Source organism: Mugil cephalus, chromosome 20, assembly GCF_022458985.1.
Source record: "Mugil cephalus isolate CIBA_MC_2020 chromosome 20, CIBA_Mcephalus_1.1, whole genome shotgun sequence".
In the NCBI taxonomy this organism is placed as follows: domain Eukaryota; kingdom Metazoa; phylum Chordata; class Actinopteri; order Mugiliformes; family Mugilidae; genus Mugil; species Mugil cephalus.
Window position 1 is genome coordinate 4778738 of NC_061789.1, and position 22055 is coordinate 4800792.

General features: G+C 42.5%; 1 protein-coding gene across 6 annotated transcripts in view; it reads left to right on the forward strand.

The window, feature by feature from the left end:
- The window catches only part of LOC124998465 (RNA binding protein fox-1 homolog 2-like), a 64649-nt gene that overhangs the window by 31828 nt on the left and 10766 nt on the right, over window positions 1-22055 (forward strand). For 5 of the 6 annotated variants that reach the window (XM_047572896.1, XM_047572892.1, XM_047572894.1 and 2 more), the window contains 7 exons: window positions 2504-2701; window positions 4863-5036; window positions 5340-5393; window positions 5523-5615; window positions 17815-17902; window positions 19113-19169; window positions 19797-19947. In XM_047572896.1, coding sequence (XP_047428852.1) covers window positions 2504-2701; window positions 4863-5036; window positions 5340-5393; window positions 5523-5615; window positions 17815-17902; window positions 19113-19169; window positions 19797-19947 — 815 coding nt within the window. The remainder of the gene's footprint in view (window positions 1-2503; window positions 2702-4862; window positions 5037-5339; window positions 5394-5522; window positions 5616-17814; window positions 17903-19112; window positions 19170-19796; window positions 19948-22055) is intronic. The other variant, XM_047572895.1, reaches the window with a different exon arrangement.

A 22055-nucleotide genomic window follows, 5' to 3' on the forward strand; every position in this document is an offset into this window, starting at 1 on the left:
ATTTGTTATCCGAGCTGAATAACTCGCCGTTGGTCGTGGAGCTGATCACTTCTTATGGAAAAAAGAGGGCGAACGTTTAAAAGCTTTGGTTTTGACAGGACACAATCTTTTTTAAAAGAGTTCCTAAAATGTCAGAGAAGGATGAACGGCAACATTTCTTAAGCACATTAGTGTCGACGTAGCTTTAACTTCCTGTCAGTGATTGTGATTTTTCTAAATAGAGTATGAGGTCATCTGCATCTCTTTAAATGTGGGGCGAGTGGAGGTGAACACGTGATGACTGATAATGGTCAGAAGCATTTCCATAAGTCTCAGCGGCACAAAAAGAATAATAAATCTTGGAAACTGGACTAGAACAGTCCTTCCTATATATAATACATATATTTACTGTAACTGTCTCTACTATTTCTTGGACATTGGCTCATATGCTAATTTTGTAATTTTTTTTCTTTATACTATCTTGTTTTTTTTACGAGATTTTTACTCTATATATGTATAAATTTAATCTCATATAATATAATTAAAAATAAAATAATAAAATACGAGAATCGCTCATGTATAAATATGTACAAAAGTAAATATATAATATCATATAAAAAATATTAAATTAAAAATAACAATAAATAAAAATAAAATGCTATAGCATAAGCAAAGATATTAATAAAATACAAGAATAGCACATGTCTTCAAATCTACAAGAATAATACAAAAGTAAATAAATAAAGCTGAGCTACTGTGAACAAGCAATTTCCTTGGAGATGACTAAGGTTTGTCTGAATGCAAAAGAAAAATAGGTGTAAGACAGTTAAAAAAAAAAAAAAATATATATATATATATATAAAACATAATATAATATTAAAAATTAAATAAAAATAACAAAATAAATAATATAAAATTAAATAAATATATTTTTTATATGATATAGAATATTAACAATTAAATAAAAATAAATAAAATGCAATAGTAAAAGCAAAACGTTTAATAAAATATAAGAATAGCACATGTAAAAACATCTACAATAATCATACCAAAGTGAACATACCCTACATGCATAGCGAGGATGCATAATAAGCCCACTCTCTCCTTCTGCCCGAGCACTTAATCTGAGCCCTGTGCTGGGAGATGCCTATAGGACACACCCTTTAGAGACTGAACACAGGCTACTGCAGGTTTATGAGCTCACAAGCCCCGACAAGTACACTCAGTCCTTGATATAACATAACCTAAGGAGACAGAGGCCTAACCCATAAGTCTTAATGATCTATTATCTACGTTTGAACAGTTACGTTTTCCACTCGCAGACGACAAAGATTAAAGCAGATCCACTTTTATGCATTCTTTCCTTACCACAACGAGAACAGCAGCAGCAGACTAGTTTTAGCAGATTTTCCCTTTTCCATCCCTTTTTTTTTTTTTTTTTTTTTTTGGATTGCCTTCCACTATCTGTCGGGCCCAGACCCCCAGAAGCTATCTGTGCTGCAGATGGGCCTTTTAGCCTCAGCTGGCTGTTTACCACGGCCTCGTGTTCATCGCTGCAGAAGAAGAAGAAGAAGAGGAGCGAGCTGCTGCCGCCGCCGCCAGGCTATAGGATTAGAGGGAGGCAGGGAAGCAGAGAGAGCCCATTTGCTTTTGTGGCATCTTAGTTACTCCGCCTAATTAAAAAGGCCGTCTGGAGACGGAGCGTCTCTAGGCGTTGCCCAGCCCAGATGCAGCCCAACGGCACGGACCAGACCAGCGGTTAATGTCGTTGGATGCTGTCTGGTGTGGAGGATGCAGCCCCGACCCTAAACCCCTTTTTCTTTCTTTCTTTTCTTCCAGCTTATTCTGCCCCGTGCTCTGCTGCAGCTTTTCTGTTGCATTCTCGCTGCAAAGACATTTTATTTATTTATATTTTTTTTTGAAAAATGCAGGACGTCCTTGAGTGAGTGAAGCGATTGAAAGCAAAGCAGTAGTGCAGAGTCACCACCAGATAAGGCCGATGGAGCAGCAGCAGCAGCAGCAGACAGAAGCAGAAAGGACCCGAGGCTTTGGTTAAAAAAAAAAACAAAAAAAAAAAACAACCACGAGGTGCACGTTTAATCTGAAATACAGGTGCATCGACGCAGCAGTAGATATAAAAGCGTTCATCTCTCTGTGCGTCCACTCATCCCAGACGCATCTTTGTATCTCAAACCCGTGTATCAAATTTTGTGACTCTTAATAATAGATGTGTTTGCTGTAAATATTTCATGGTCTGCTGACTGAAAACACATGCCTGTCAGAGATATGGAGGGAGAGGGAGCAGGCGGGGAACGACGAGTGGGGGGGCGACTGGGCGGTAAACGAGAGTGAAATGTGATCGTTTTAACCCCCTCCGTCTGGCTCCCAGAGGTAGAGTCCCTGCGAAGAGGCCCACTGAGGAACATATACGTTAACTCCATTTTCTTCTTCTTCTTCTTCCTTTCCTCCCCCCTCTTCCCTTCCCTCCTCCTCCTCCTCCTCCTCCTCCTCCCCCTACCCACAGGGCTCTCAGGATTCGACAGGAGGACAGGACGGCTTGGTGGCCCCGCCCTTCGCAGCCTTCCCCCCGCCACCCCCTCCTCAGAACGGGCTAACGGGAACGGAGTTTGGCCCCGTGGCCATGTTTGGTGCCGGGGGCCAAGGCGCAGCAGATGTGGGGGCTGGTGCTAACGGAGCCAGCGCCGCCAGCAACAGCAACAATGTGAGCGCCGGGTCGACATATTTTGTGGTTGCAGGACTTATTTTTGTGTTTTTATAAGCAGCATTTAGCTAATTTTCCTCTAGTGAAGATATCAGGTGCATAGTTTAGTTTTTAAGTGAAGTGTGTTGGTTTATTTTAATTGGGCGGCTGCAAGTTTTGGGATAGTTTTTAGTTTTTTAGGTCTCAAAAGGGTTCGAAAACAGGACGTCTGATCACCCCACTGAACAGCTAATGGGACCTTTGTCCAAGTTAGAGATGTCCCAGTCTGTATCAGGGCAGTTAAAATGATCGGGGTTCAGTAGTTATTTATTTTAGCTCCGTCATAAACCAAGTCCACGTCACTGTAGCGTCAAAACACCACTTTCCTCTTGGTCGGCTAATGTCAAAGCTAAAAGCTGCACTGAAACGGCAACAACAAACACTGTAAAAGAAGAGAAAAGTTTCCTGTAGACAGAAAATTTTCCAGAGAGGGTTGGGTTAGAGAGTTTACGACCTTGGATGACCAGATCATTTCTGGAGTAGACGACACAGGTTTTCTGGACTAAATCCAGTCGACTCTAGAGCCTTTTTTAGGGGAGACCCCCACTTCAAGGATAATTAGCGAACGTTAGAAATATGTGTCACGTTAGCGTTTATAGGCGGTTTATACGTACGATGACAACATAGACCCCTTTGCAAACCGTCGCTCCATAACTGAAATGTAACTACGCTGAGGGCAAGAGCTTATCTTCATTTTTAGCATTTCTGGGTCGTTTTCTGTTTCTGAAAATTTCGAATTGATTTGTTTTGACTAGGGATGTGTGGTACTTTTGAAACAGTGCGTAAAGAATGAAAAACATACAAACTTTCCGTGTTATTTTGCTGTGCAAATTGAACAGAATATTAATTTAACCTCCTGAGACCCTGCGTCCTCATATGGGGACATGAAGTTTTACGTTTTATTACAGCCTCATTTAAACTCACTGACCTCATTATTAGTGGACGATTTAGTTTGCATCTAGTGGTAGCAAAGGTTAAACTTCATTAATTTATGCTTATTAATGTTTCTAGTTTGATATGAGTCACAAATTTAACACATTTTATCAATAGCAACGAGCTACGACATCGCTAATTAGCAAGTACTCGCTTGAGGACGTTGGGACTTCACTGTTCTGTGTTTGCTAGGTCACATTCAGGTATTAAAATAAACAGTTTTATATTTTGTCACACTTTGGTGACTTCTTTGTAATATAAATAATGAAATAATACCAGTGTCCACATATGAGGACGTGTTTTTTTCCACAAACTAATACTTCCTGTTCGAAGATGATGCTTATTTTTTATAGGTCCTTCTGATTCCAGATACTTGAATGCATACCAAATACCAAAAAATGCATATGAAATAAAAGCTCAGGTCTTAGGAGGTTAAATAATAGAAATACAACTAAGACTAAGAAATAAGTTAACCAATATAAAATAAGATTGACAACAAACTGTCATAATTATCATAATAAAAACAGAGGCCTTTTGGTCTTATACATTTTGGAGGTTCATTTTCCATCCATGCAGACGAAAAACTGTTAATGTGCAACATCGACGCAGCAGTAGCAGCTAAGGAGGCTAAGCTAATTAAAAATTGAGTGGCATCGAATTGAAGCACCAAAAACTACGTTGATTTTCGGTCTGGTTGCTACCGTTAGCATCAGAGTATCGGTGCCCATCTCTGGTTTTGGATCAATAAAGCTGGAAAAAGATAAATAAAGATTAACCGAGGAGGTTCAGAGATGCAGAACATTCGGCCGAAAAGTTGCCGTTGTTGAAAGTGAAGCAGGAAGTGGAGACAAAAATGAACCCGACTGGCCAAAAAAAAAAAAAAAAAGACACGGTGCCGACTAGTGTTTGGGTGGAGCATGAAACATTTCCACAGAAAGCATTTAAACTCTGTCCCCGTTTCATTTTCTCCAGCTGTCTGTCTGTCTGTGTGTCCGTCTTCGCCACGTTACAGCTCACATTTTATTCCCTCTGAACTCAGACTGACATTATCAGACTTTGAGCTCTGCAGGAACTTTTGGGAGGGGCGGGGGCAAACCTGAATTTAAGCTGATTTCTCACATGATACACGATGGTGCCGTGCGTTTGTTCACCTTCACGTCTCCTTCCTCACCTTTCACAACGCGACCAGGGTAAAGCAGAGGAGGCGTCTCAGGGCGAGGCGGGCGTCCAGTGCGGGGCAGGAGGGACGGGAGCAGGAGGCTCCACGGGAGACTCGTCAGAGGCCAAAGGGACGCCCAAACGCCTCCACGTCTCAAACATCCCCTTCCGCTTCCGAGACCCGGACCTCAGGCAGATGTTTGGGGTGAGAATCTCTTTTTTTTTGTTTGTTTGTTTTTGTAACATCATCACTAAATGAGTCCAGTTTCTTTGAGGGAGTCAAACCCCCTCAAAGAAACGATTCTTTTCAAGTAGCGTGAAATGGGGGAAAATGTCTTAAGTGTGTCAGTGTGTTAGCAAGAAAAAAAAGATCAAATGAAAGAAACACATTAATGGTGTGTTAATTGTAGTTTGTGTAACAGTGACCCCTAGTGCAAGGAAGCTGGAACTGTTTCATCTTTCATATGTTTTGCTTCTGCTAATTTACTTTCTCGAATCTCGTTCACAGCAATTCGGGAAGATTCTGGACGTAGAGATTATTTTTAACGAGAGGGGCTCAAAGGTGAGTGGATCAGAAACGGGGACTAGACGTCCGCCCGTCGGTGCTTCACCCCTCTCCCCTGTCACCCCCTCCCTCCCTCCCTCCCTCCATCCCTCCACCGCCCTCTTTAACCTCCGCCGTGTACCGCAGGGGTTCGGCTTCGTGACATTTGAGACCAGCGCGGATGCAGAGAAGGCCAGAGAAAAGCTCCACGGCACTTTGGTGGAAGGTCGCAAGATTGAGGTAATCTCTCTCCGCCTCTTTCTCCTTCTCTTTTTGTTTTTTTGTCTTCTCTCTCTCTCTCTCTTGTGCTCCCGTCATAATTCTGCTTGATCACTGACTGCTAGCTTAGCTCCCATCCTCCCTTTAGTGTTATGCTCTGATGCAGCCCACTGGTATCCCGCTCCCTGGTTCTCTGCAGTATGTTTTTTCATTATTTATTTATTTTTTTTTAAATCAATCCTTGCGGGAATGATTTTGGGGGTGCAAGAACAACCACATAAGGCATGCTGGGTAATTTTCCTCTGCAGCATTTTTTTACTTATTTATTTATTTCCACATTAACCTGTTGGCTATTTATTATTATTATTATTACAATTATTATTTTCTTTTATTCCACTGATGCACAACTTGTGTAGCCACGCCGACGTTGCAACTCCTCACGCAACAGAATTGGAATGACGTTTGTGTAGCTGGCACCGGAGGGCAGGAGAGGAGCGCAGCGAGAGGATGGATGGATGGATGGATGGATGGATGGATGGATGGATGGATGGATGGATGGATGCATGGCAGATTGCTGTCAGATGCTCTTTATTTTTTCCTCCCCCCGGCGTAGAAATCCTCCTGCGCTCCCCCCTCTCCCGGTGCTGTGGCTAAGCGGTTGTGACAGCTTATGGCTCCGGATGTAAAAAGCAGCATGCTGGGAAATCACAGCGACACTGACGCATGTTCACTTTATGGAGTTCTTTCCAATGACTTTGATTTTTTTTTTTTTATACGTTTTGTACGTAAACTGATGCATGTGTTGAGTTTTTGAAAGCTGTTATAATCAGGGTCTCAATCAGCCACTTAGCCTTTATATATTAGATCACTTTGACTTTAAGCCGCTGTAAGCCAGGATTTCTGCATGGGCTTACTGTGGTGATTTATTTGTGTGTGTGTGCGTTTGTTTGTTTGTGTGTGTGTGTGTGTGCGTGTGTGCGAGTCAGTTCTTGCATGATGGACGAGGCTGGACCTTTTTTTTTTGTTTTTTTGTTTTAGTTCTGTACTCTCTGTTCTGCTGCAGTGTGGAGAATGAAAGACAGCCACCTGCATCCACCGGTGCAACACACACACACACACACACACACACACACACCCCTACACCTACACCTGTCTTCCACCTCCACCTTCAGTCAATCAGCAAGCTGAATGGATACTGGTGGAACCAGTTTACCCTGCATCAGTCCTCGTATGGAGTCAGCAGCCTGCGTTGTTGTCCCCCCCTGGCATCGCTTTTAATTTAACCTGATTCTGTACCCCCCCCCCCCCCCCCTTTCTCCCCTCCCCTCCTGAGTGTATGCATGATGTCGGCCACTTCTACCGAGCAGCGAGACGTTTGTTTTCAGTCGTCACTCTGCATGCGTCCTGTCCAGTACTTGGTGATGGTCTGTAAAGAGAGTCACGTATCGGCTGCATGGTGGGCCGGCGGCGGGAGTCTGCGGAGTCTCTCGCTGTCTTGTCTGTCTGTCTGTCTGTCTGTTTATGGTGCATGGGCTTGGAAGAGACGAGAGGCTGGCGCGAGGGACGAGCCGTGGACTCGTGTTTATACATTCTTTCAACCACGGAGAAAGGGCTGGACATTTCTATTTGAGGCAATGCTCTCTGGCGGTCCTCCTTTCTCGCAGGCTGCTGCTGCTGCTGCTGCCGCCGCCGCCGACGCCGCCGCTGCTGCTGCTGTGGTGGCTCTTGCTTTAATTGGTCATATTATTTCAGAGTTCGCTCAGCGGTGTTTTCAGAAACCACGCTTTTCTGCCACCGTTCAGAAACTCCGAAATGCAGACAACCGTACATAAACCTGTTATCCTAACTGTGTGCGCGTGACTGTGACGGTGTACGGCTGTCCGCTGGCATGGGTCGAGTTGATGTAGCACAGGTTTGCATGGTTGATATACTTTAATAATGGGAAATGGTGACTGAGGCGGCGCTGCAGGCAGCTGAATGTTTTTTTTTTTGTTTTTTAATCATTATTATTATTCTTGCATGTTCTATAATGGCTGTTGTGTTGAGTCAGTTTTGGTGACGGGGCTTTTAATTTACTTTACTTGTTCAGTTAGCATGAAAAAATTGCACCTCTAGTGCCTCGTGGTCTCGTTCCACTCACAGTGAGTTAAGCTGAGCAGCTGAATTTCCAATGGTTTCTGAAGGAATGCTGTACTGTTACTCGCGTGCTGACGTATTTATTGTTGGTGCATGCCACTGGACGTTAAGTCAATAAGCCATTTTAACCGCTAGTTCCTCCTAGTGTGCATGCGTGTAGCCTTTGGAGAGTAGAGGGAGAGAACTGATGTGTTTAAAGTTATGCTGTACTTCTCTTTGTCTGGATTAAAACTCTGCGCTTTGAAGAAGTCAGTTTCCTGTACGCTTCCAATGTATCCATGTAAGTGGCCCAACTACAGTTCACTTTGTCTCTACCTGCTTCTCTTGTGATCCCATCTCATCACCACTCATTCTATATATAGACTACAGGCCTATATATAGTCGTGACAGTGTGTGTCCTAGTATGCGTTCACGAACGTACACACTTCCATGCGTCTCCCACCCGTCCATGGCTGTGTGTATGATTTGTTTTAATTTATTTTCTTTGTCCTCTCCTATGACATCTGTAACATTTATGGCTGTCAGTGACATGTTTTATTCTGGCTGTAGCAAACCCTTTTAAAGCTGATAAACCATTTACTATGTCTAGTCACGTATTCCACTCCTTATGCTGCAACTACTGGCTGTACACGAAGTAAATTAGGGTCCCTGCGTGGTCTCGGTCGCAGCTGGATTAGCATATTTGCATATTTATTTCTCAATTCCAAGTGCTTCTTGGGGATGATCATTATTGCAGGGATGTCCCGATACCACTCGTTGTCAGGTCAGATATTTCAGTGTGGATGCTTGCTGGTACCAAACACTTAAGCTTCTTCTGCAGATAAGGTTGCTGTCTTTGTTTTGATGCTATTGTGTTAAATTCTCCAAAATAGAGCATCTTTGGTGGTTACCTTCGGTTGATCCAAAGCTTGTAGCTTGTTGCTACTAGCATGTAATCCACAAGGCGTTTAAAAAAAAAAGGCAACAGTTTCTTGACGCCTTATCATCCAAGTAGCTTCTTCAGTTCTAAGAGACTGGTGTGAAGTTGAGGTTTAAATAGGAAACTGTGGGTAAAACCCATCAGACACCCACAGTTTCCTGTTTCCTCAACTCAAATCTCAGCTTCCCACCAGTTTTTTAGAACTGAAGAAGCTTCTCAGTTGAAAAGTTGTCAAGAAACTGTACAAGTCCAGTTGCCTTTCTTTAAACACCTTTACCATGACGTGGATGACTGAGAACCTTCAGAGACGTACCTGCTAGCATGTAGTTTGTGCTCTACCAGCTCCTTTTAACTGGTGTTTTAAGTTGCACATGAATGTCTCTCAGGCTAAGTCAGGATTTTTCAAATCCATCTATGTTATGACCACTTTCCTCAACCAAAAGATCCTTTGTTAACAGCTGATCTTCTTTTTCTTCCTTTTTGTTATCGGAGTTTATCAAACCAGCCTTGGAGAGACATTACTGCCATCTACTCTGCTGATATTGGTTACATACTGTTACCCCGGGTTCTGTGAGTATAGACGTAGTACACTGCTGTAATTAGCCGAACCATTGGCAACACTTTTCTTATTAACAGCCTACCTACTCTTTCTTCTTTTGGGTTATTAACATTTACTTGGAGCTAGCTTGGAGAGTCATTTCTGCCATTTACATCACTGCTAACGTTGGTTACATGTTGCTACCCTAGGTTCTATGAGTGTAGACGTAGTACGCTGCTGTAAATGGTATTGGTTGTATCTGAGCTCATTTACAAGTGCAAGCACATTAGTACTCGGTATCAGATCCAATATTAGCATGCTGGTTAAGTTGCATCTGAATGTCTTTAAGGCTAAGTCAGAATATTTAAAATGTCCAACTACTTTATGTCTAACTGAAGAACCATTGGCAACACTTATCTGAACTAAAATAATCTTATAAGCAGCCTGCTTTCTTCTTCTTCTTTTGGGTTATTAACATTTAGATGGAGGTAGCTTGGAGAGGCATTTCTCCTACATTCACCTACGCTGCTAGTGCTGGTTACATATTGCTACCCCGGGTTCTATGAGTATAGACATACTATGCAGCAGTTGCATGTGAATGTCGTTCAGGCTAAGTCAGAATCTTAATAACTGTTGTAACTAACCTTCTGCATCCTGCTTTCCTTTTCTTCTTTTGGGTGATTGACATTTAGATAAAAACCAGCTTGAAGAGACATTACTGCCATTTACATCCGCTACTCTGATAACCCCGGGTTCTATGAGTGTAGACATAGTATGCTGCTGTAAGGTTGCATTGGTTCTATCTGAGCTGATTTATCAGAGCTGATATCAGTACTCGTATCGGGACATCCCTTTCTTTTGGTCCAGAGAAGGCAAACTTAGTTATTAATGTAGAAGATCAAGATCTGTGGGAAGACGATCAAGAAAACACAAGAGAATCAGTGCAGTTTATTCATTTTTTATTCTGCAGAAAAAAAAATTGCAGCATCCCAAAATGACAAGAGTGCTTGTACACATCAGTAGCTGGTGAGTGTCCTCACATATCCACAGAAGAGACCATGCTGGACCCTATGTACTCCCATACGCCACCCCCACCCCCCACTCGCTCTAAGATGGTGTGTGTTTCTGGTTGATCTGTGTTGCTGGAGTGTTTTTAACGGGAAGTGATGGCTCCTCCGCAGTGCAGAGTTTTAGTCAGATACTTCAACACCACAGCTGAGGTGTGTTCTTGTCCATGTGCTTTGCATGCAAACTGGGGACGACGGGTTGTGTTTTGGGCTCGCGATGTTCAAGAGTGTCCTCATCTCCGCATGGATGTGCGTGGTGGAAAAAAAAAAAAAAAATTTGAAAAGAAAGATGAGAAGACGTCGTGCCTGCGGTTCTGCATGCCTGATCATGCATCTTCTTCTTCTCACCGAATGGGACACGGTCGGCCTTCAGCTCACTCGGGCCTTCGTGCCTTCTTCCAATCATTCATTTCCATAAACACTTTGGTGGGGGTTTAATTTCAATGGTAACAGCTTCATTTTTATTGACTGTGTGTTATTGCACTGGCGATGGCCTGAGTTCGAGACTTCCCTCCTTCCCCTTCCAGTTTTGGTTTTGCCGAGCCTGCTCTGTTATTGGAACTTACTGCATGATTCGCCCCCCCCACCCACTCCCACCCCCCCCACTCACCTCCAGGGAAATATTAACGACTGAAATGCGCGAGTGTGCGTTTGCTTCGTCTGTGAGTGAAAATGTAGAAAAAGGTTGAAAGAAAGGGGGAAAGAGAGTTTGCACTTTTCCCTTTTCAACCTTCTTTTTCTTCGTGTGTCGTCTCCATCGTTTCTCCTCTTTCATTGTCTTCTCGCCAGTCGACTTTTTGTCTTTCCCTCATTTTCTTTAGTTTTAACTTGAATAACTTTTTTCTCACGTTTTTTTTGTTTTGTTTTTTGTTTTAGCATCTATCTATAATATCTAATCAATATGTTCTTTTGTGGTGACTGGTAAAAAAAAAAAAAGAATAAAAAAAGAAATTTTACAGTCAAGTCTACCCACGACCATGTCTCTTTGTGGTTTTAACTTTTACCACACAAGAATGAGTCACTTGTTTCTTACATCATCCGACCAAAAATACCTCGACTCATTCTTTCTGACTGGAATAGACTCGGATAAGCCAGAAACCAGTCTTTACGATGCACGGTGGTGTGACTCTGTATCTTTATTTATTTATTTTTTTATGGCTGTATTTTGTTTTGGGGGGTGGGGGGTGTTCAGGCAAGGTTACCCCCATATCTCCATTCTTCTTTACCATGTCTTCTCTTCACTAGAGCACCAAACACCTTTCTGCCACTGGTCCGACTGTCTCAGCGACGGTCGGAGCATCGAGAGCTAGCATCCTCTCTCCTCTTTTTTCTTCCTCTTTCTTCTTTCTCCTGTACTGTGAGCTGTATCACTGCTGCTATCGGGTTTTTTTATTTATTTATTTATTTTAATTTCACATGGGGCTGAGGAAGAGGAGGAGGAGGAGGAGGAGGAGGAGGGGAAGAAGGAAGGAGGGAGGGGAGGGGGCTATTTTAGGTTTCTTTTTGTTACTAGGATTATTTGTTCCTTTATTTATTATATTTTTTCTGTTTCCCTGACGACTTCTGTGTGTTGTTGTCAGTCTCCACGGTAACCACTCGCTGTTTCTACGGCAACGGTAAGTTGTGTACAAACATCTATCACTGAACTGACCCCCCCTCCCTCCCTACCTCCCCCCTCCCTTCCTACCTTCCTACCTTCCTACCCACCTCCCACCCCCCCTTGAAATGGGCCTTTTAATGCAGCGTCATGAACGATCTACTGTGAAATTACAAATTTTTACTATCTTCTGGGCAACAGCTGATTCTAAACGCACACACACAGATGGACACAGCATCTTTTTCAACAGACTGGATCTTTTAGCGTAATAATTTAATATTTTCTCCACATGCCCCTTCCCCTCCCCTCCTCCCCCATCCCTCCCCCTCCCTCCCTCCCTCCCTCCCCACCACGTCATTAACACCTCACTGGGAATGACCGAATGTAATCACCCCCTTCTCTCTGTGCAATGACACAACTATCTACAATCCATCTGATTAATTCTCCATTGGACTCAATGTATATTGTTTTCATCTTCTCGATTAATAGAAAAAAAAATAATAATAATAATAATAAATCATGAGAAATGATATGAAGCTTTGCTCCTTGTTGCTGCCTACAATTGCTTGGATTGAATGTGGAAGCTGCAGGGCCGCCGGGCAAATGAGTCTGCTCTAGTTTTGAAGTTTTTTTTTTTATTTTTTTATTATTATTATTATTTTTGTTTTTTATTTTATTTCACTGACCCGCCTGCTTCTGGCATAGCATACATTTAGATCATGTTTGCCAATTGGACTTAATGTGCCTTTGAAAAAAAATAAAAATAAAAAAGACATGAGTCAGGACGTTGCAGCGTTAGGGAAGGAGTTCAATTCAGGGGTGCAACTTGGCACGGGACTTTATATTTACGTTGTAACACCCCTGCCAAGACTAGCATACACACTTAGAATCTATTTGGACCCTGCGCTGCTCCACATCTGGCTCGGGTTGCACCAGTTTTTCATAATTACTAAAAAGAATTTAAAAAGTTCCAAACTACTAATTTACTAGATTAAATGAGGCGCTTTTGGACCAAGTTTTAAAATTCTTCTTATATCCAGGGAGTATTCGCAAACACTAGACTGAGCGGCACCGTTAGATGTCTCTCAAACCAAACATCTCTGAGAGTAGCTCTCCTGAGAACTGCATCCACTGCAATAACTTGACTTGGTTGGCATAGCAACGTCAGTCCTCTGCAACATACAACATTGTTGCTTATATGTTCGATTAATCCTGGACTCTACTGTTGGTCCATTTTTTTGTGCTACTTTAGGAGTTGTTAGCTGCATGGCTACCATTTAACCGTCTGGACCAACCGCTGCGCACTAACATCAGTAACGGTCCCTAAAGTAAAGGCTGTTACACTCGGCGACAAGCGGAAAGTTTGTTCTCGGATCTGTGGGCGCTGTTAATGCAGAAAAAGGCGGAAGTGCCTGCTGAACGACGTACACAGTCGTCAAAACGACTGGTGGACATGCAAAAATAATAATAAGAAAATTGTCTCTCGTCGTCCCTTTCCTGCATTTCCCACAATGCTTTGCATGTGTGACATATGCTGCAGTGGGAGGGGCTTATTAGGACTTCCCCAGACTTCAACACTGGAGTATAAACAACCTGACCAGAACTTCTTTCTTGGTCTCACAGCCCTTGAAAACAGTTCTAGTTCTAGTTCTAAGAACTACAATCGTTCCCAGTTCCTAGTACTAACTTTGCAGAAGTTCCTGGGGTCTGGAAGTGCCTACAAATGCTTAAATTAAAAACTTTACTTTGTGAATTTGCATATCAATAGTTGCAAAATAAACAAAAATGCTTGCGCAAAATCAAAGCGTTAAAGTACAATTTCGCTTTGTACGAGTTTCGTCTCGCGATATCTTTTTTTTTTTTGTTTGTTTTTGACTCCGGTGACAGGGAATCATCAATCACTTTTATATAGATACTTCTGAAAAACCACCTCATGAGAGGCAAACATTTTTTTGCGATATTTGTTTGTCGAAACGTAGGCATTTCCGTTACGTTCCGTTAAGTTTTTATTGCGATGTTTAGGTTTTCAGTATTTCTAGGGGTAACGGAAACACAGCAGTTGAGAGTTACACATCTATAGCTATGATCCACTTGCTGTATAAGCAGGAAAAAAAAACACAAATGCTTTTTATGTTCGCAAGCTAATGCTAATTTTACTAGCAAATCCAGAGTGTAAATATAAATTTCTACATTAAACGCCACAAGTGTAAACGCATGAACGGCTGGTGCAACTTCCCCGTGGTCACTCACCAAACCGGTCAGTGTTGTGTAACCATATGCATCTCTAAACCGATATGGGGTTTACCTTGCTCTCTTGTTTTTTATTTTTATTTATTTATTTTTTGGGTCTTTTATTATTATGCTGCCATTTTTGTTTTTTCTCCCTTGGTTTGGTTTTCTTGTAGTGAACTGTCTTGTGTATCAGTAGTGGTAGTAGTAGTAGTCGTAGTGGCAGTGTTACTGGTCTTAGTTTGTGACACAGTTTTTAATGCCTGGCATAGTGTCTCGTGTTTATTTTATTTCTCTCCTTTTTTGGGAATGAGGATTGCTCTCTCTTTCTCTCACTCTCCATCTCTCTCTTTCTCTTTCTCTCTCCTCCTCTCTCTTTGTTCCCTCCATCCTTTGGTGCTCTGTTTCTCAACCCACCACATATAATGAGGTTTTCAGGAGAATGGTCACCAAATCTAATTGCTTTATTTGAATGATGCACCTTGGTATATATGTTTTGTTCTTAAACGTTAATTGATATTGGTTTTTATTTTTTTTTTGTGTTGCTCATGTAAACATTCTCCCTTTTCCTTCACTCCATCTTTACGTTCTCTTGTTTTTGTAAATGGACTGGCTCTGTCTCTTTTACCTCTCACCTGCATCCCCCCCTCCTCTTAACTTCCCCGGCCCATCTTTGTCTCGTATGTGTTTGACGTGGGAGTGCTGCGATCGTTTTTTGATTGGTCTCTATACTGCATCCGACGCTTGCTGATTGGCTGAATTTTTTACTTCTTTTTTTTATTTTATTTATTTTTATTTATTTTTCAGTTTGTTACTCACTCTTGGTCATGTGATGCGCCCATATTTGGCTGCGTGTAATTTCTGTGTTATATGATTATTAATTTTGTCAAGAAGAAAATGTTTTTGCACCCCCTCTTTCTCTCCCTATCTTTTTATATTTTGTTTAAATCTGTCTTTTTTATTTTTATTTATTTTTTTATTTATTTTTTTTTAGGTATGTAAACCCCACAAGTTTGGTTTCATATGGAAATGTGACTTCATTATGTCTGGGTTCATAGTCCTGGTTGGACTGGATGGGGAGGGCAGAAAAAAAAGTGTGAAGAAGAAGGATAAATGTTTTATTAATCCTTAACTCCTTGAGATTTGCCTCCCGTATTGGTCTCTGTTGATTTGCATGTGTTCCTGTCGAACTCAGTTCCCTTGATTGCACATGACAAAAAGGCCCTGTTCACAACTGGTATCGACATGCAGCCAGAGGGATCCAGTCACAAGTGGGCAGACATCAACATACGTGAAACCAATCGACTATGAAAAGGCTAATTTGGTCATGATAGTGACATTATTGTGTGTATGGACACTTCCGGGGTTTGAGTTGTAGTCACCAAACAGTAGATTGTTTCAACCATAGACTGTATAAAAAGTGGACGCCATGAAAGCTCCTCGAAAGCAAAGTCTAACCACGTGGAGCTCGCCCTGGTGGCTGGAGGCTGCAGTAAAGGTCATAACTTCCACGTCCTCCATGTCAGTGGATGGGACCAAACTAAAACACTAAAGGACGTGTCAGATATATGTTTTTATATGATGGGCATTGATAGGATTTTATTGATACCGATGCCGTTATTGATTCCTCTTATCGATCTGATTCTCTATCGAATCTTACTGTGAATTTATGTTTTAGAAAAAGCAGGCGTTCGTGGCTTCGTAGATAACGAACTAAGTTTCTAAACAAGAGATAAGGGGTTGGATCCTCAGATTGTCGAACACACGTCACTCTGGGTATTTAATGCCGTGTGTTGTGAAATCGCTGTTTCAGTCCCTTCTGGTGAAACAAAGCCACACTTTGGACTGAGAAAAAAATGAATAGGGTCCAGGGTGCAAGTATTTTTGTGCATACAATGAGGGTGCTCTTAGGACATAAATAGTTAGTCCAAGGCATTCCTCTAGCTCGAAAAAATATAAAAAGCCGTTATTAAGATGGCTATATCGTAATGAAAAGGTTTAAAACATACACTGAAATACAACCCATTTTGAGCAAACGGCCTTCTTCAGGGTCTTCTTCCACACTTTGGACTGGTTCAGTCTCTCCGCCATCTTCCTTGTCATCGCATGATGTGAAGAAGCATCGATAAGAGGAATGGATGAGCATGAAGGCTAATGGTGTCGATGAATTGAACCAGGTTCTCGATGCCCATCCCTAGTTGTGTATTAGTTAGGCCATTGACATTGTCGTGGTGCTGAAAACAACCATTGCATTTATTTATTTTTGAATATACACAGTGTTAATCAAACAAAAAGAACAGGGAGTCTTTAGCAAGTGTGGGCCAATCATTGGTAACGTCTACGAATGTTCTGCTGCACACCAAATTATCTCTTTATGAACCTGCCCACTTGTGATCAGTCCACCCAGGTTGGATGTTAACACCAGACGTGAACGGGGCCCAACACAAGTTAACGCCCCTTAACTCAACTGTTAGACCCAGTCAACTATAAAATCCCTGCACTAAAATCTCCCCGTGAGCGGAAAAACCTCGTCATTAATTGGATTCCTCAACTCGATTCACATTTGACAACGTTTCCACTCAAACGGCGGCGGTGGACAATTGGTGTCGGATAGCTGGCCCTCCTAGGCTGATTGACCTTTTCACTTCCAACGAGGGGGAGAAAAAAAAAAACGAACGAAGCTCTGCAGATAAAGAAACGTGACTCGCAGTCCAGGCCTTAATGGGCACTAAACGGGAGACGCTCTCATTCCTCAGCCTCTCTCCACACACACACATATCTCTCTCATCTCGCCAGAAGGTCATTAATCCCTGGCTCGCCTGCGCCGGCGAAATGTGCAACTTGAACAGCACACGCGGACAGTACGGGTTATTACGGAGGGCTGCAATCTCCTTCTCTTAAAGCCCATCAAAGGAAGACGAGGAGGATACATCAAGGGGCCGGGGTGGAAGCCTTTGAAGCCCAGAGAGGAGATAATCAGCTGTGTAGGATTGAGGAGCCGAAGCATTAGTCAGCTCGCATGCACGGGATATGCTCACACGCCAAGAAGTACTGTCACATGTGCATGCCTTAAAAAAAAGCCCCGCCCCCTTCTTTATGTGCACATCAGCAGCATAGTCACCCATAGCATCCCTCCTCTCTGTTCATAGCGAATCACCTAATCTCTACTTGCTTTTTACTGCACGACGACTAAAATAAATAATAAATAAATCCCCTCCCTAACAACCTCCATCCACAAACACGGACACGCACCACGATCTACACAAACGCCGACATAGTGGAGAGTAAAAAGTGTAGCAGCTGGTGCAGTATAGCTCCGCTGACTCTCACGTCCTGGCCGGTGATGATCGGTTTTATTATTATTATTCTGCAGAGGAAAACGAATGAATGTCACGTCAACGAGACAGACTTCCCCCCTGAGAAAATCTATGAAAATTGGTGAGCCAGCAGCTTGTTTCAAGTCGTAAAGAAATAACAGAATGTGACAGAGGACAGGGTGAGAATGTAAAGTAGTTGCTGACACAAATAAATGTGCCGTAACATTCAAACGACCCACTGAGAGTAAACGAAGGCGGTCAGCCATGAGAATTTTTTTAAATCCCACTGTAAAAAAATAAATAAATTAGAGGAAGAAGAAGAAGAAGCCTTGTGATACAGTAATCTGCTTTTGTTTGCTTCTTTGCTTTACCTCTGTCGAGCTGCTCCCGTTGACCGTCTGCTTCCTCCCTCCCCAGGTGAATAACGCCACCGCCAGGGTGATGACTAACAAGAAAATGGTCAGCCCCTACCCTAACGGAGAGGCCCTCAGCACGCTGCCCTATGGTAACGACCGAACATCCACACGGACCCACACCAGAGACATGGGGGGAATCTATGTAGTGTCCATAACCGTCTTCTTTTGTGTTAATTGGAACCAACAAACCATTTTAAGTGTCTCTTATAGCCCCCAGATTAGGTTGTACACCAACCAGGCACAACATTATGACCACCTACCTTGTTTGTGACTCATCAGATAATGGACATGGGCCTTTCTGTGGGTGTCCTATGGTATCTGGCATAACGTTGTTGGGGCATTTAAGTCCAGTGTTGTTAGGGGCAACATATGGGTGTTGTTAGGGGCATTTAGGTCCTATGGGTTGAGGGAAGGGGCCTCTGTGGATCATCCCAAGGATAGTTGGTCAGTTTGGGATCAGGTCAGGTCGACACCTTGTGCTCATGTCTCTTTCAGTTGTTCCTAAGGTGTTTTTGTGGCTGCTCCCATCAAACAGGACCATTGCTATGGATTTGGGGAGTTCCTGGTCTGGTCTGGTCTGGTCTAGGTTGGTGCTACATGTCTAAGTAGCATCCACGCGAATGAACGCCAGGTCCAAAAGTGTCCCAACAGAACAGTGAATTGTCACAAGATGATCGATGGTATTTCATTCTCCTGTCAGTGGGCAGTCATTATTACACAGGATGAGATGTTACAGTCCCCAAAAACTGACTAGCAGGTTAACAGTCGGCAACCAACAAGAAGACACCAGCTAACTAGACTAGCCAACAGCAGTAGCCAAATGGCAACCAACACTTCTCCCTTGTGCCAAGACTTGGGGCAAGACACATTTAGAAGCTCAGTCCAACTGGAGGAACAGCCAGCAGATTAGCCGCCAACTAGCAACCAACAGGAGGGGTCATAATGTTATGCCTGATGAGTGTACGTGCAAGAGTTGCTTTTGTTTTATCCCATTTCAGCGCCCAAGGTTTTATTATTTTTTTATTATTTTATTAACAGCCCTAAACCACGTATTTACTCCAATGGTTCAAGAGCAGCTGTCAGGTTCCTTTTGCTTTACACCTTGAATTAACTAAGGCGAATGTTACAGTAACAGTAAGAGGTTAGTGAATGATTAATGGCAGAAATCGAGATGAATAACTGGCTTTGAATATGTGAATAATAAACGAGACACAGTGTAAGTCACCCCTCTCTTTACCACGTTCGTAAAGTGCCTCTATTAAATATTTGCCCTCTCTCTCTCGTCTCTGTGACCATCAGCAGGGTGGAAATTGAGTCCTATGGTTGGAGCCGTGTACGGACCGGAGATCTACGCAGGTGAGGACGAGAGCCTGCTTTACATTCCCGCCACGTTCCAGTCTTTAATTTCTATTAATGCGCCGCTGGCCTGGCATTGAAATGAATCCCTCTGTGCTCTTTTTTATTCCTCCTCATTCCTACAGGGTCTCCTTCTATTATTAGGGCTTTTATATATTTCAGCACCAAACTGGATATCCGGCATGTGATCGCAGTTTAAAAAAAACATCAACAATTAGAAGGAACAAGAACTTGTTGATGGATGTAGGATGAGATTAACACAACTTTCCCTCTTCAAACTAACATCATTAGCCAATCAGAAGAAGGGAAAACTAGGTTGGGATCCAGCTAATGCTGCATTCAAGACACCTTGGGAAAAATGAGCTTTGAGTTATGAAACTCAGAAATTACTGCTTTTAAAATAAAAAATAAATATCTGTTGCACATATTTTAATGTTCAGCTCCGAGTTAACCTGTAACATGAACACTTCTGTGTTAATATAAGTCTGAAATTTTGAGTTAGAGTTAGAATATATAACTAATAGAAGCTGAATTAAATGATTAAATTGCCAACACACCAAAAAGTTCAGGTTCAGGATTTCTTGTATTTTAAATCATTTGACCTTTTTTTTTCCTTCTCCGCTCCAGTCCCAGGGTTTCCTTACCCGTCAGCGGCGGCGGCCGCCACGACGGCGGCGGCGGCGGCGTTCCGTGGCGCCCACCTCCGAGGCCGAGGCCGGCCCGTCTACAGCGCCGTGCGCGCCGCCGTGCCTCAACCTGCCATCCCCGCCTACCCTGGGTAAGAGCTGTCGACCTCGCTGCCTTCCCCGAACACGAAAACACTTTCAAAATAAAACCGCCGCGGCTCAGGAGTAAATCCGTCGAGCGTCACCTCGTGAATCACGTCCCCGTAATCCTGTTTGACCAGGTCTGCGTTCGGCGCAGCTGTGCTCATTCGCTCCTGGAGCTCAAACATTATTCACACTTATTCGCTCTTTGCAGCAGCCCAATTGGCACATCAGTCATTCGACTCACAATATGACACACTGATGGGATTGCACCATCGAGGCCTCATTTGAATAAACACACACACACACACACACACACAGACTGCCAGCGGCAGATTTGCATAAACACACCGAACACATTTATCCATTTACACTGCAGCAGTCACCTTGTGCGCGCATTGTGCTGCAGATTACTCAGGTTTACCGTCATCTGCTTTTTGTGCATGTTGTTGCTGTGCCGTGATGATTGGGTAATGGGGTTGTGATATTGAAATCAAAGCGGGATTGGGTTTAACAGCTACATGATGTAATGTCGTTTAAATTAAGATGAAATCAGAGAGGGAGGGGGGGTTCAGGAAATACCTTCTCTGAGGTCCTGTTCAGACTTTTGCATTAAGATCCGATCCAGCCCTGATGTTATTTTAGAAACCTGCAAAACTCCAGTAATAAATGGAAATAAAAGACACATCAACATGATCACGTCAACAATTAACCTCATGCGATTCCTTAATGACAGAATCACACGTTCTAATATTTAATACTTTTTAATTTTCTTAAAAGTGAAGCGAAAAGTGGAAACTATAAATAACTTGACTGGCAAAAAAGACGTCGCCACCTAGTGTGTGGGTGGTGTTGTTAAATGACTAAATGACTCACGCTGGCGTAGACTCTAAAAACCACCTTTAGATTTATTTATCTTGTGGTTCGCTAACAGCTACGAGGCAGAATATTGTAAAAAAAGTCTCTCATTACTAAAAACTAATTTAATGATCCACGAAGGAAATTACTTGGTCACAGTAGATTAGTTGCACATAAAAGTAAAAATAAAAAGACCAGACCGTCATTTATAATCGTGGTGTTTTATTTTTACCAATAAATGAGGAAAAAATGTGTCTTTAATGTGACTCAGAACTAATTGTGTGTTCACACTCACACAAAAAACAAATTACTGCCTTAAACCGACTTTAACTGGACAACTTAAGCGCATGTAATCACGTCGCTCCAACTAAGAAACAGAGTGCTCCTTATTCGATTAAGACACCCAGATAATTTTTACTAGTTTAATTAGACAATGCGTGTGCGCTTGCTCCACAACCACAACGCCGGAACGGAAACATTCAAGAAAGTCGGGTGCAGAAGAAGAAGAAGAAATAGCGCCATGTTATCTGCACCAAAAGTAGCGCGCACATTAAAAAGCTGAACTATTATAAACTATTATCTTATGTGAACTACTTATATGAAGTAATAGGTCATCCAAAAAAGGCGCTGTATTAACGTTGTATTGACTGGTTGAAAAGACGCATATCGCCACCTAGTGTGGAGGAGGAGAACATGTTCCTGTCAGTTATTTGATTTTCTCAGCTGCATGTAAACTCATTCAGAAAGGTGAATTTTGAGCATCGCTCTATTAATCTGTGCACGTAAACGCTCTGAGTGTCAAAGGAACGAGGTCAAATACGTCCCAAACCTGATCTCAATGCATCCTACATCTTATTGCTGTGATCTGATCTTCCTGCGAGGTCTGAACAGACTCGGTGTATCTGCTCCACAAAAAAAAAAAAAAAAAGCAATATCCAGACTTAATTTTCTTATGAAATGATCTGTGCAAAGTGGCCGTTTATTGCCTTTTTTTTTTTTTTTTTTTCTTGAAGCTGGGGAACAATAGCGTTTTTTACGATCCAATTTTAGCTCAATCTGTTTAATGTTTTTGGTCGTGGAGCTCACATGGAAGTAGTATTTCCTCTGCATGCTGCATGGGTGTGAATTAACTACTCTCTCTTTTTCTCTTCTCGTTCTCTCCTCTTTTTTTTTTTTTTTGTTTTTTTTTTTCTTTTTGGTTTCTGCTGTGTTGTGACCTTCATCCACTCTGGTTTTTGGGACTGTGCACCACTCCGTTTGC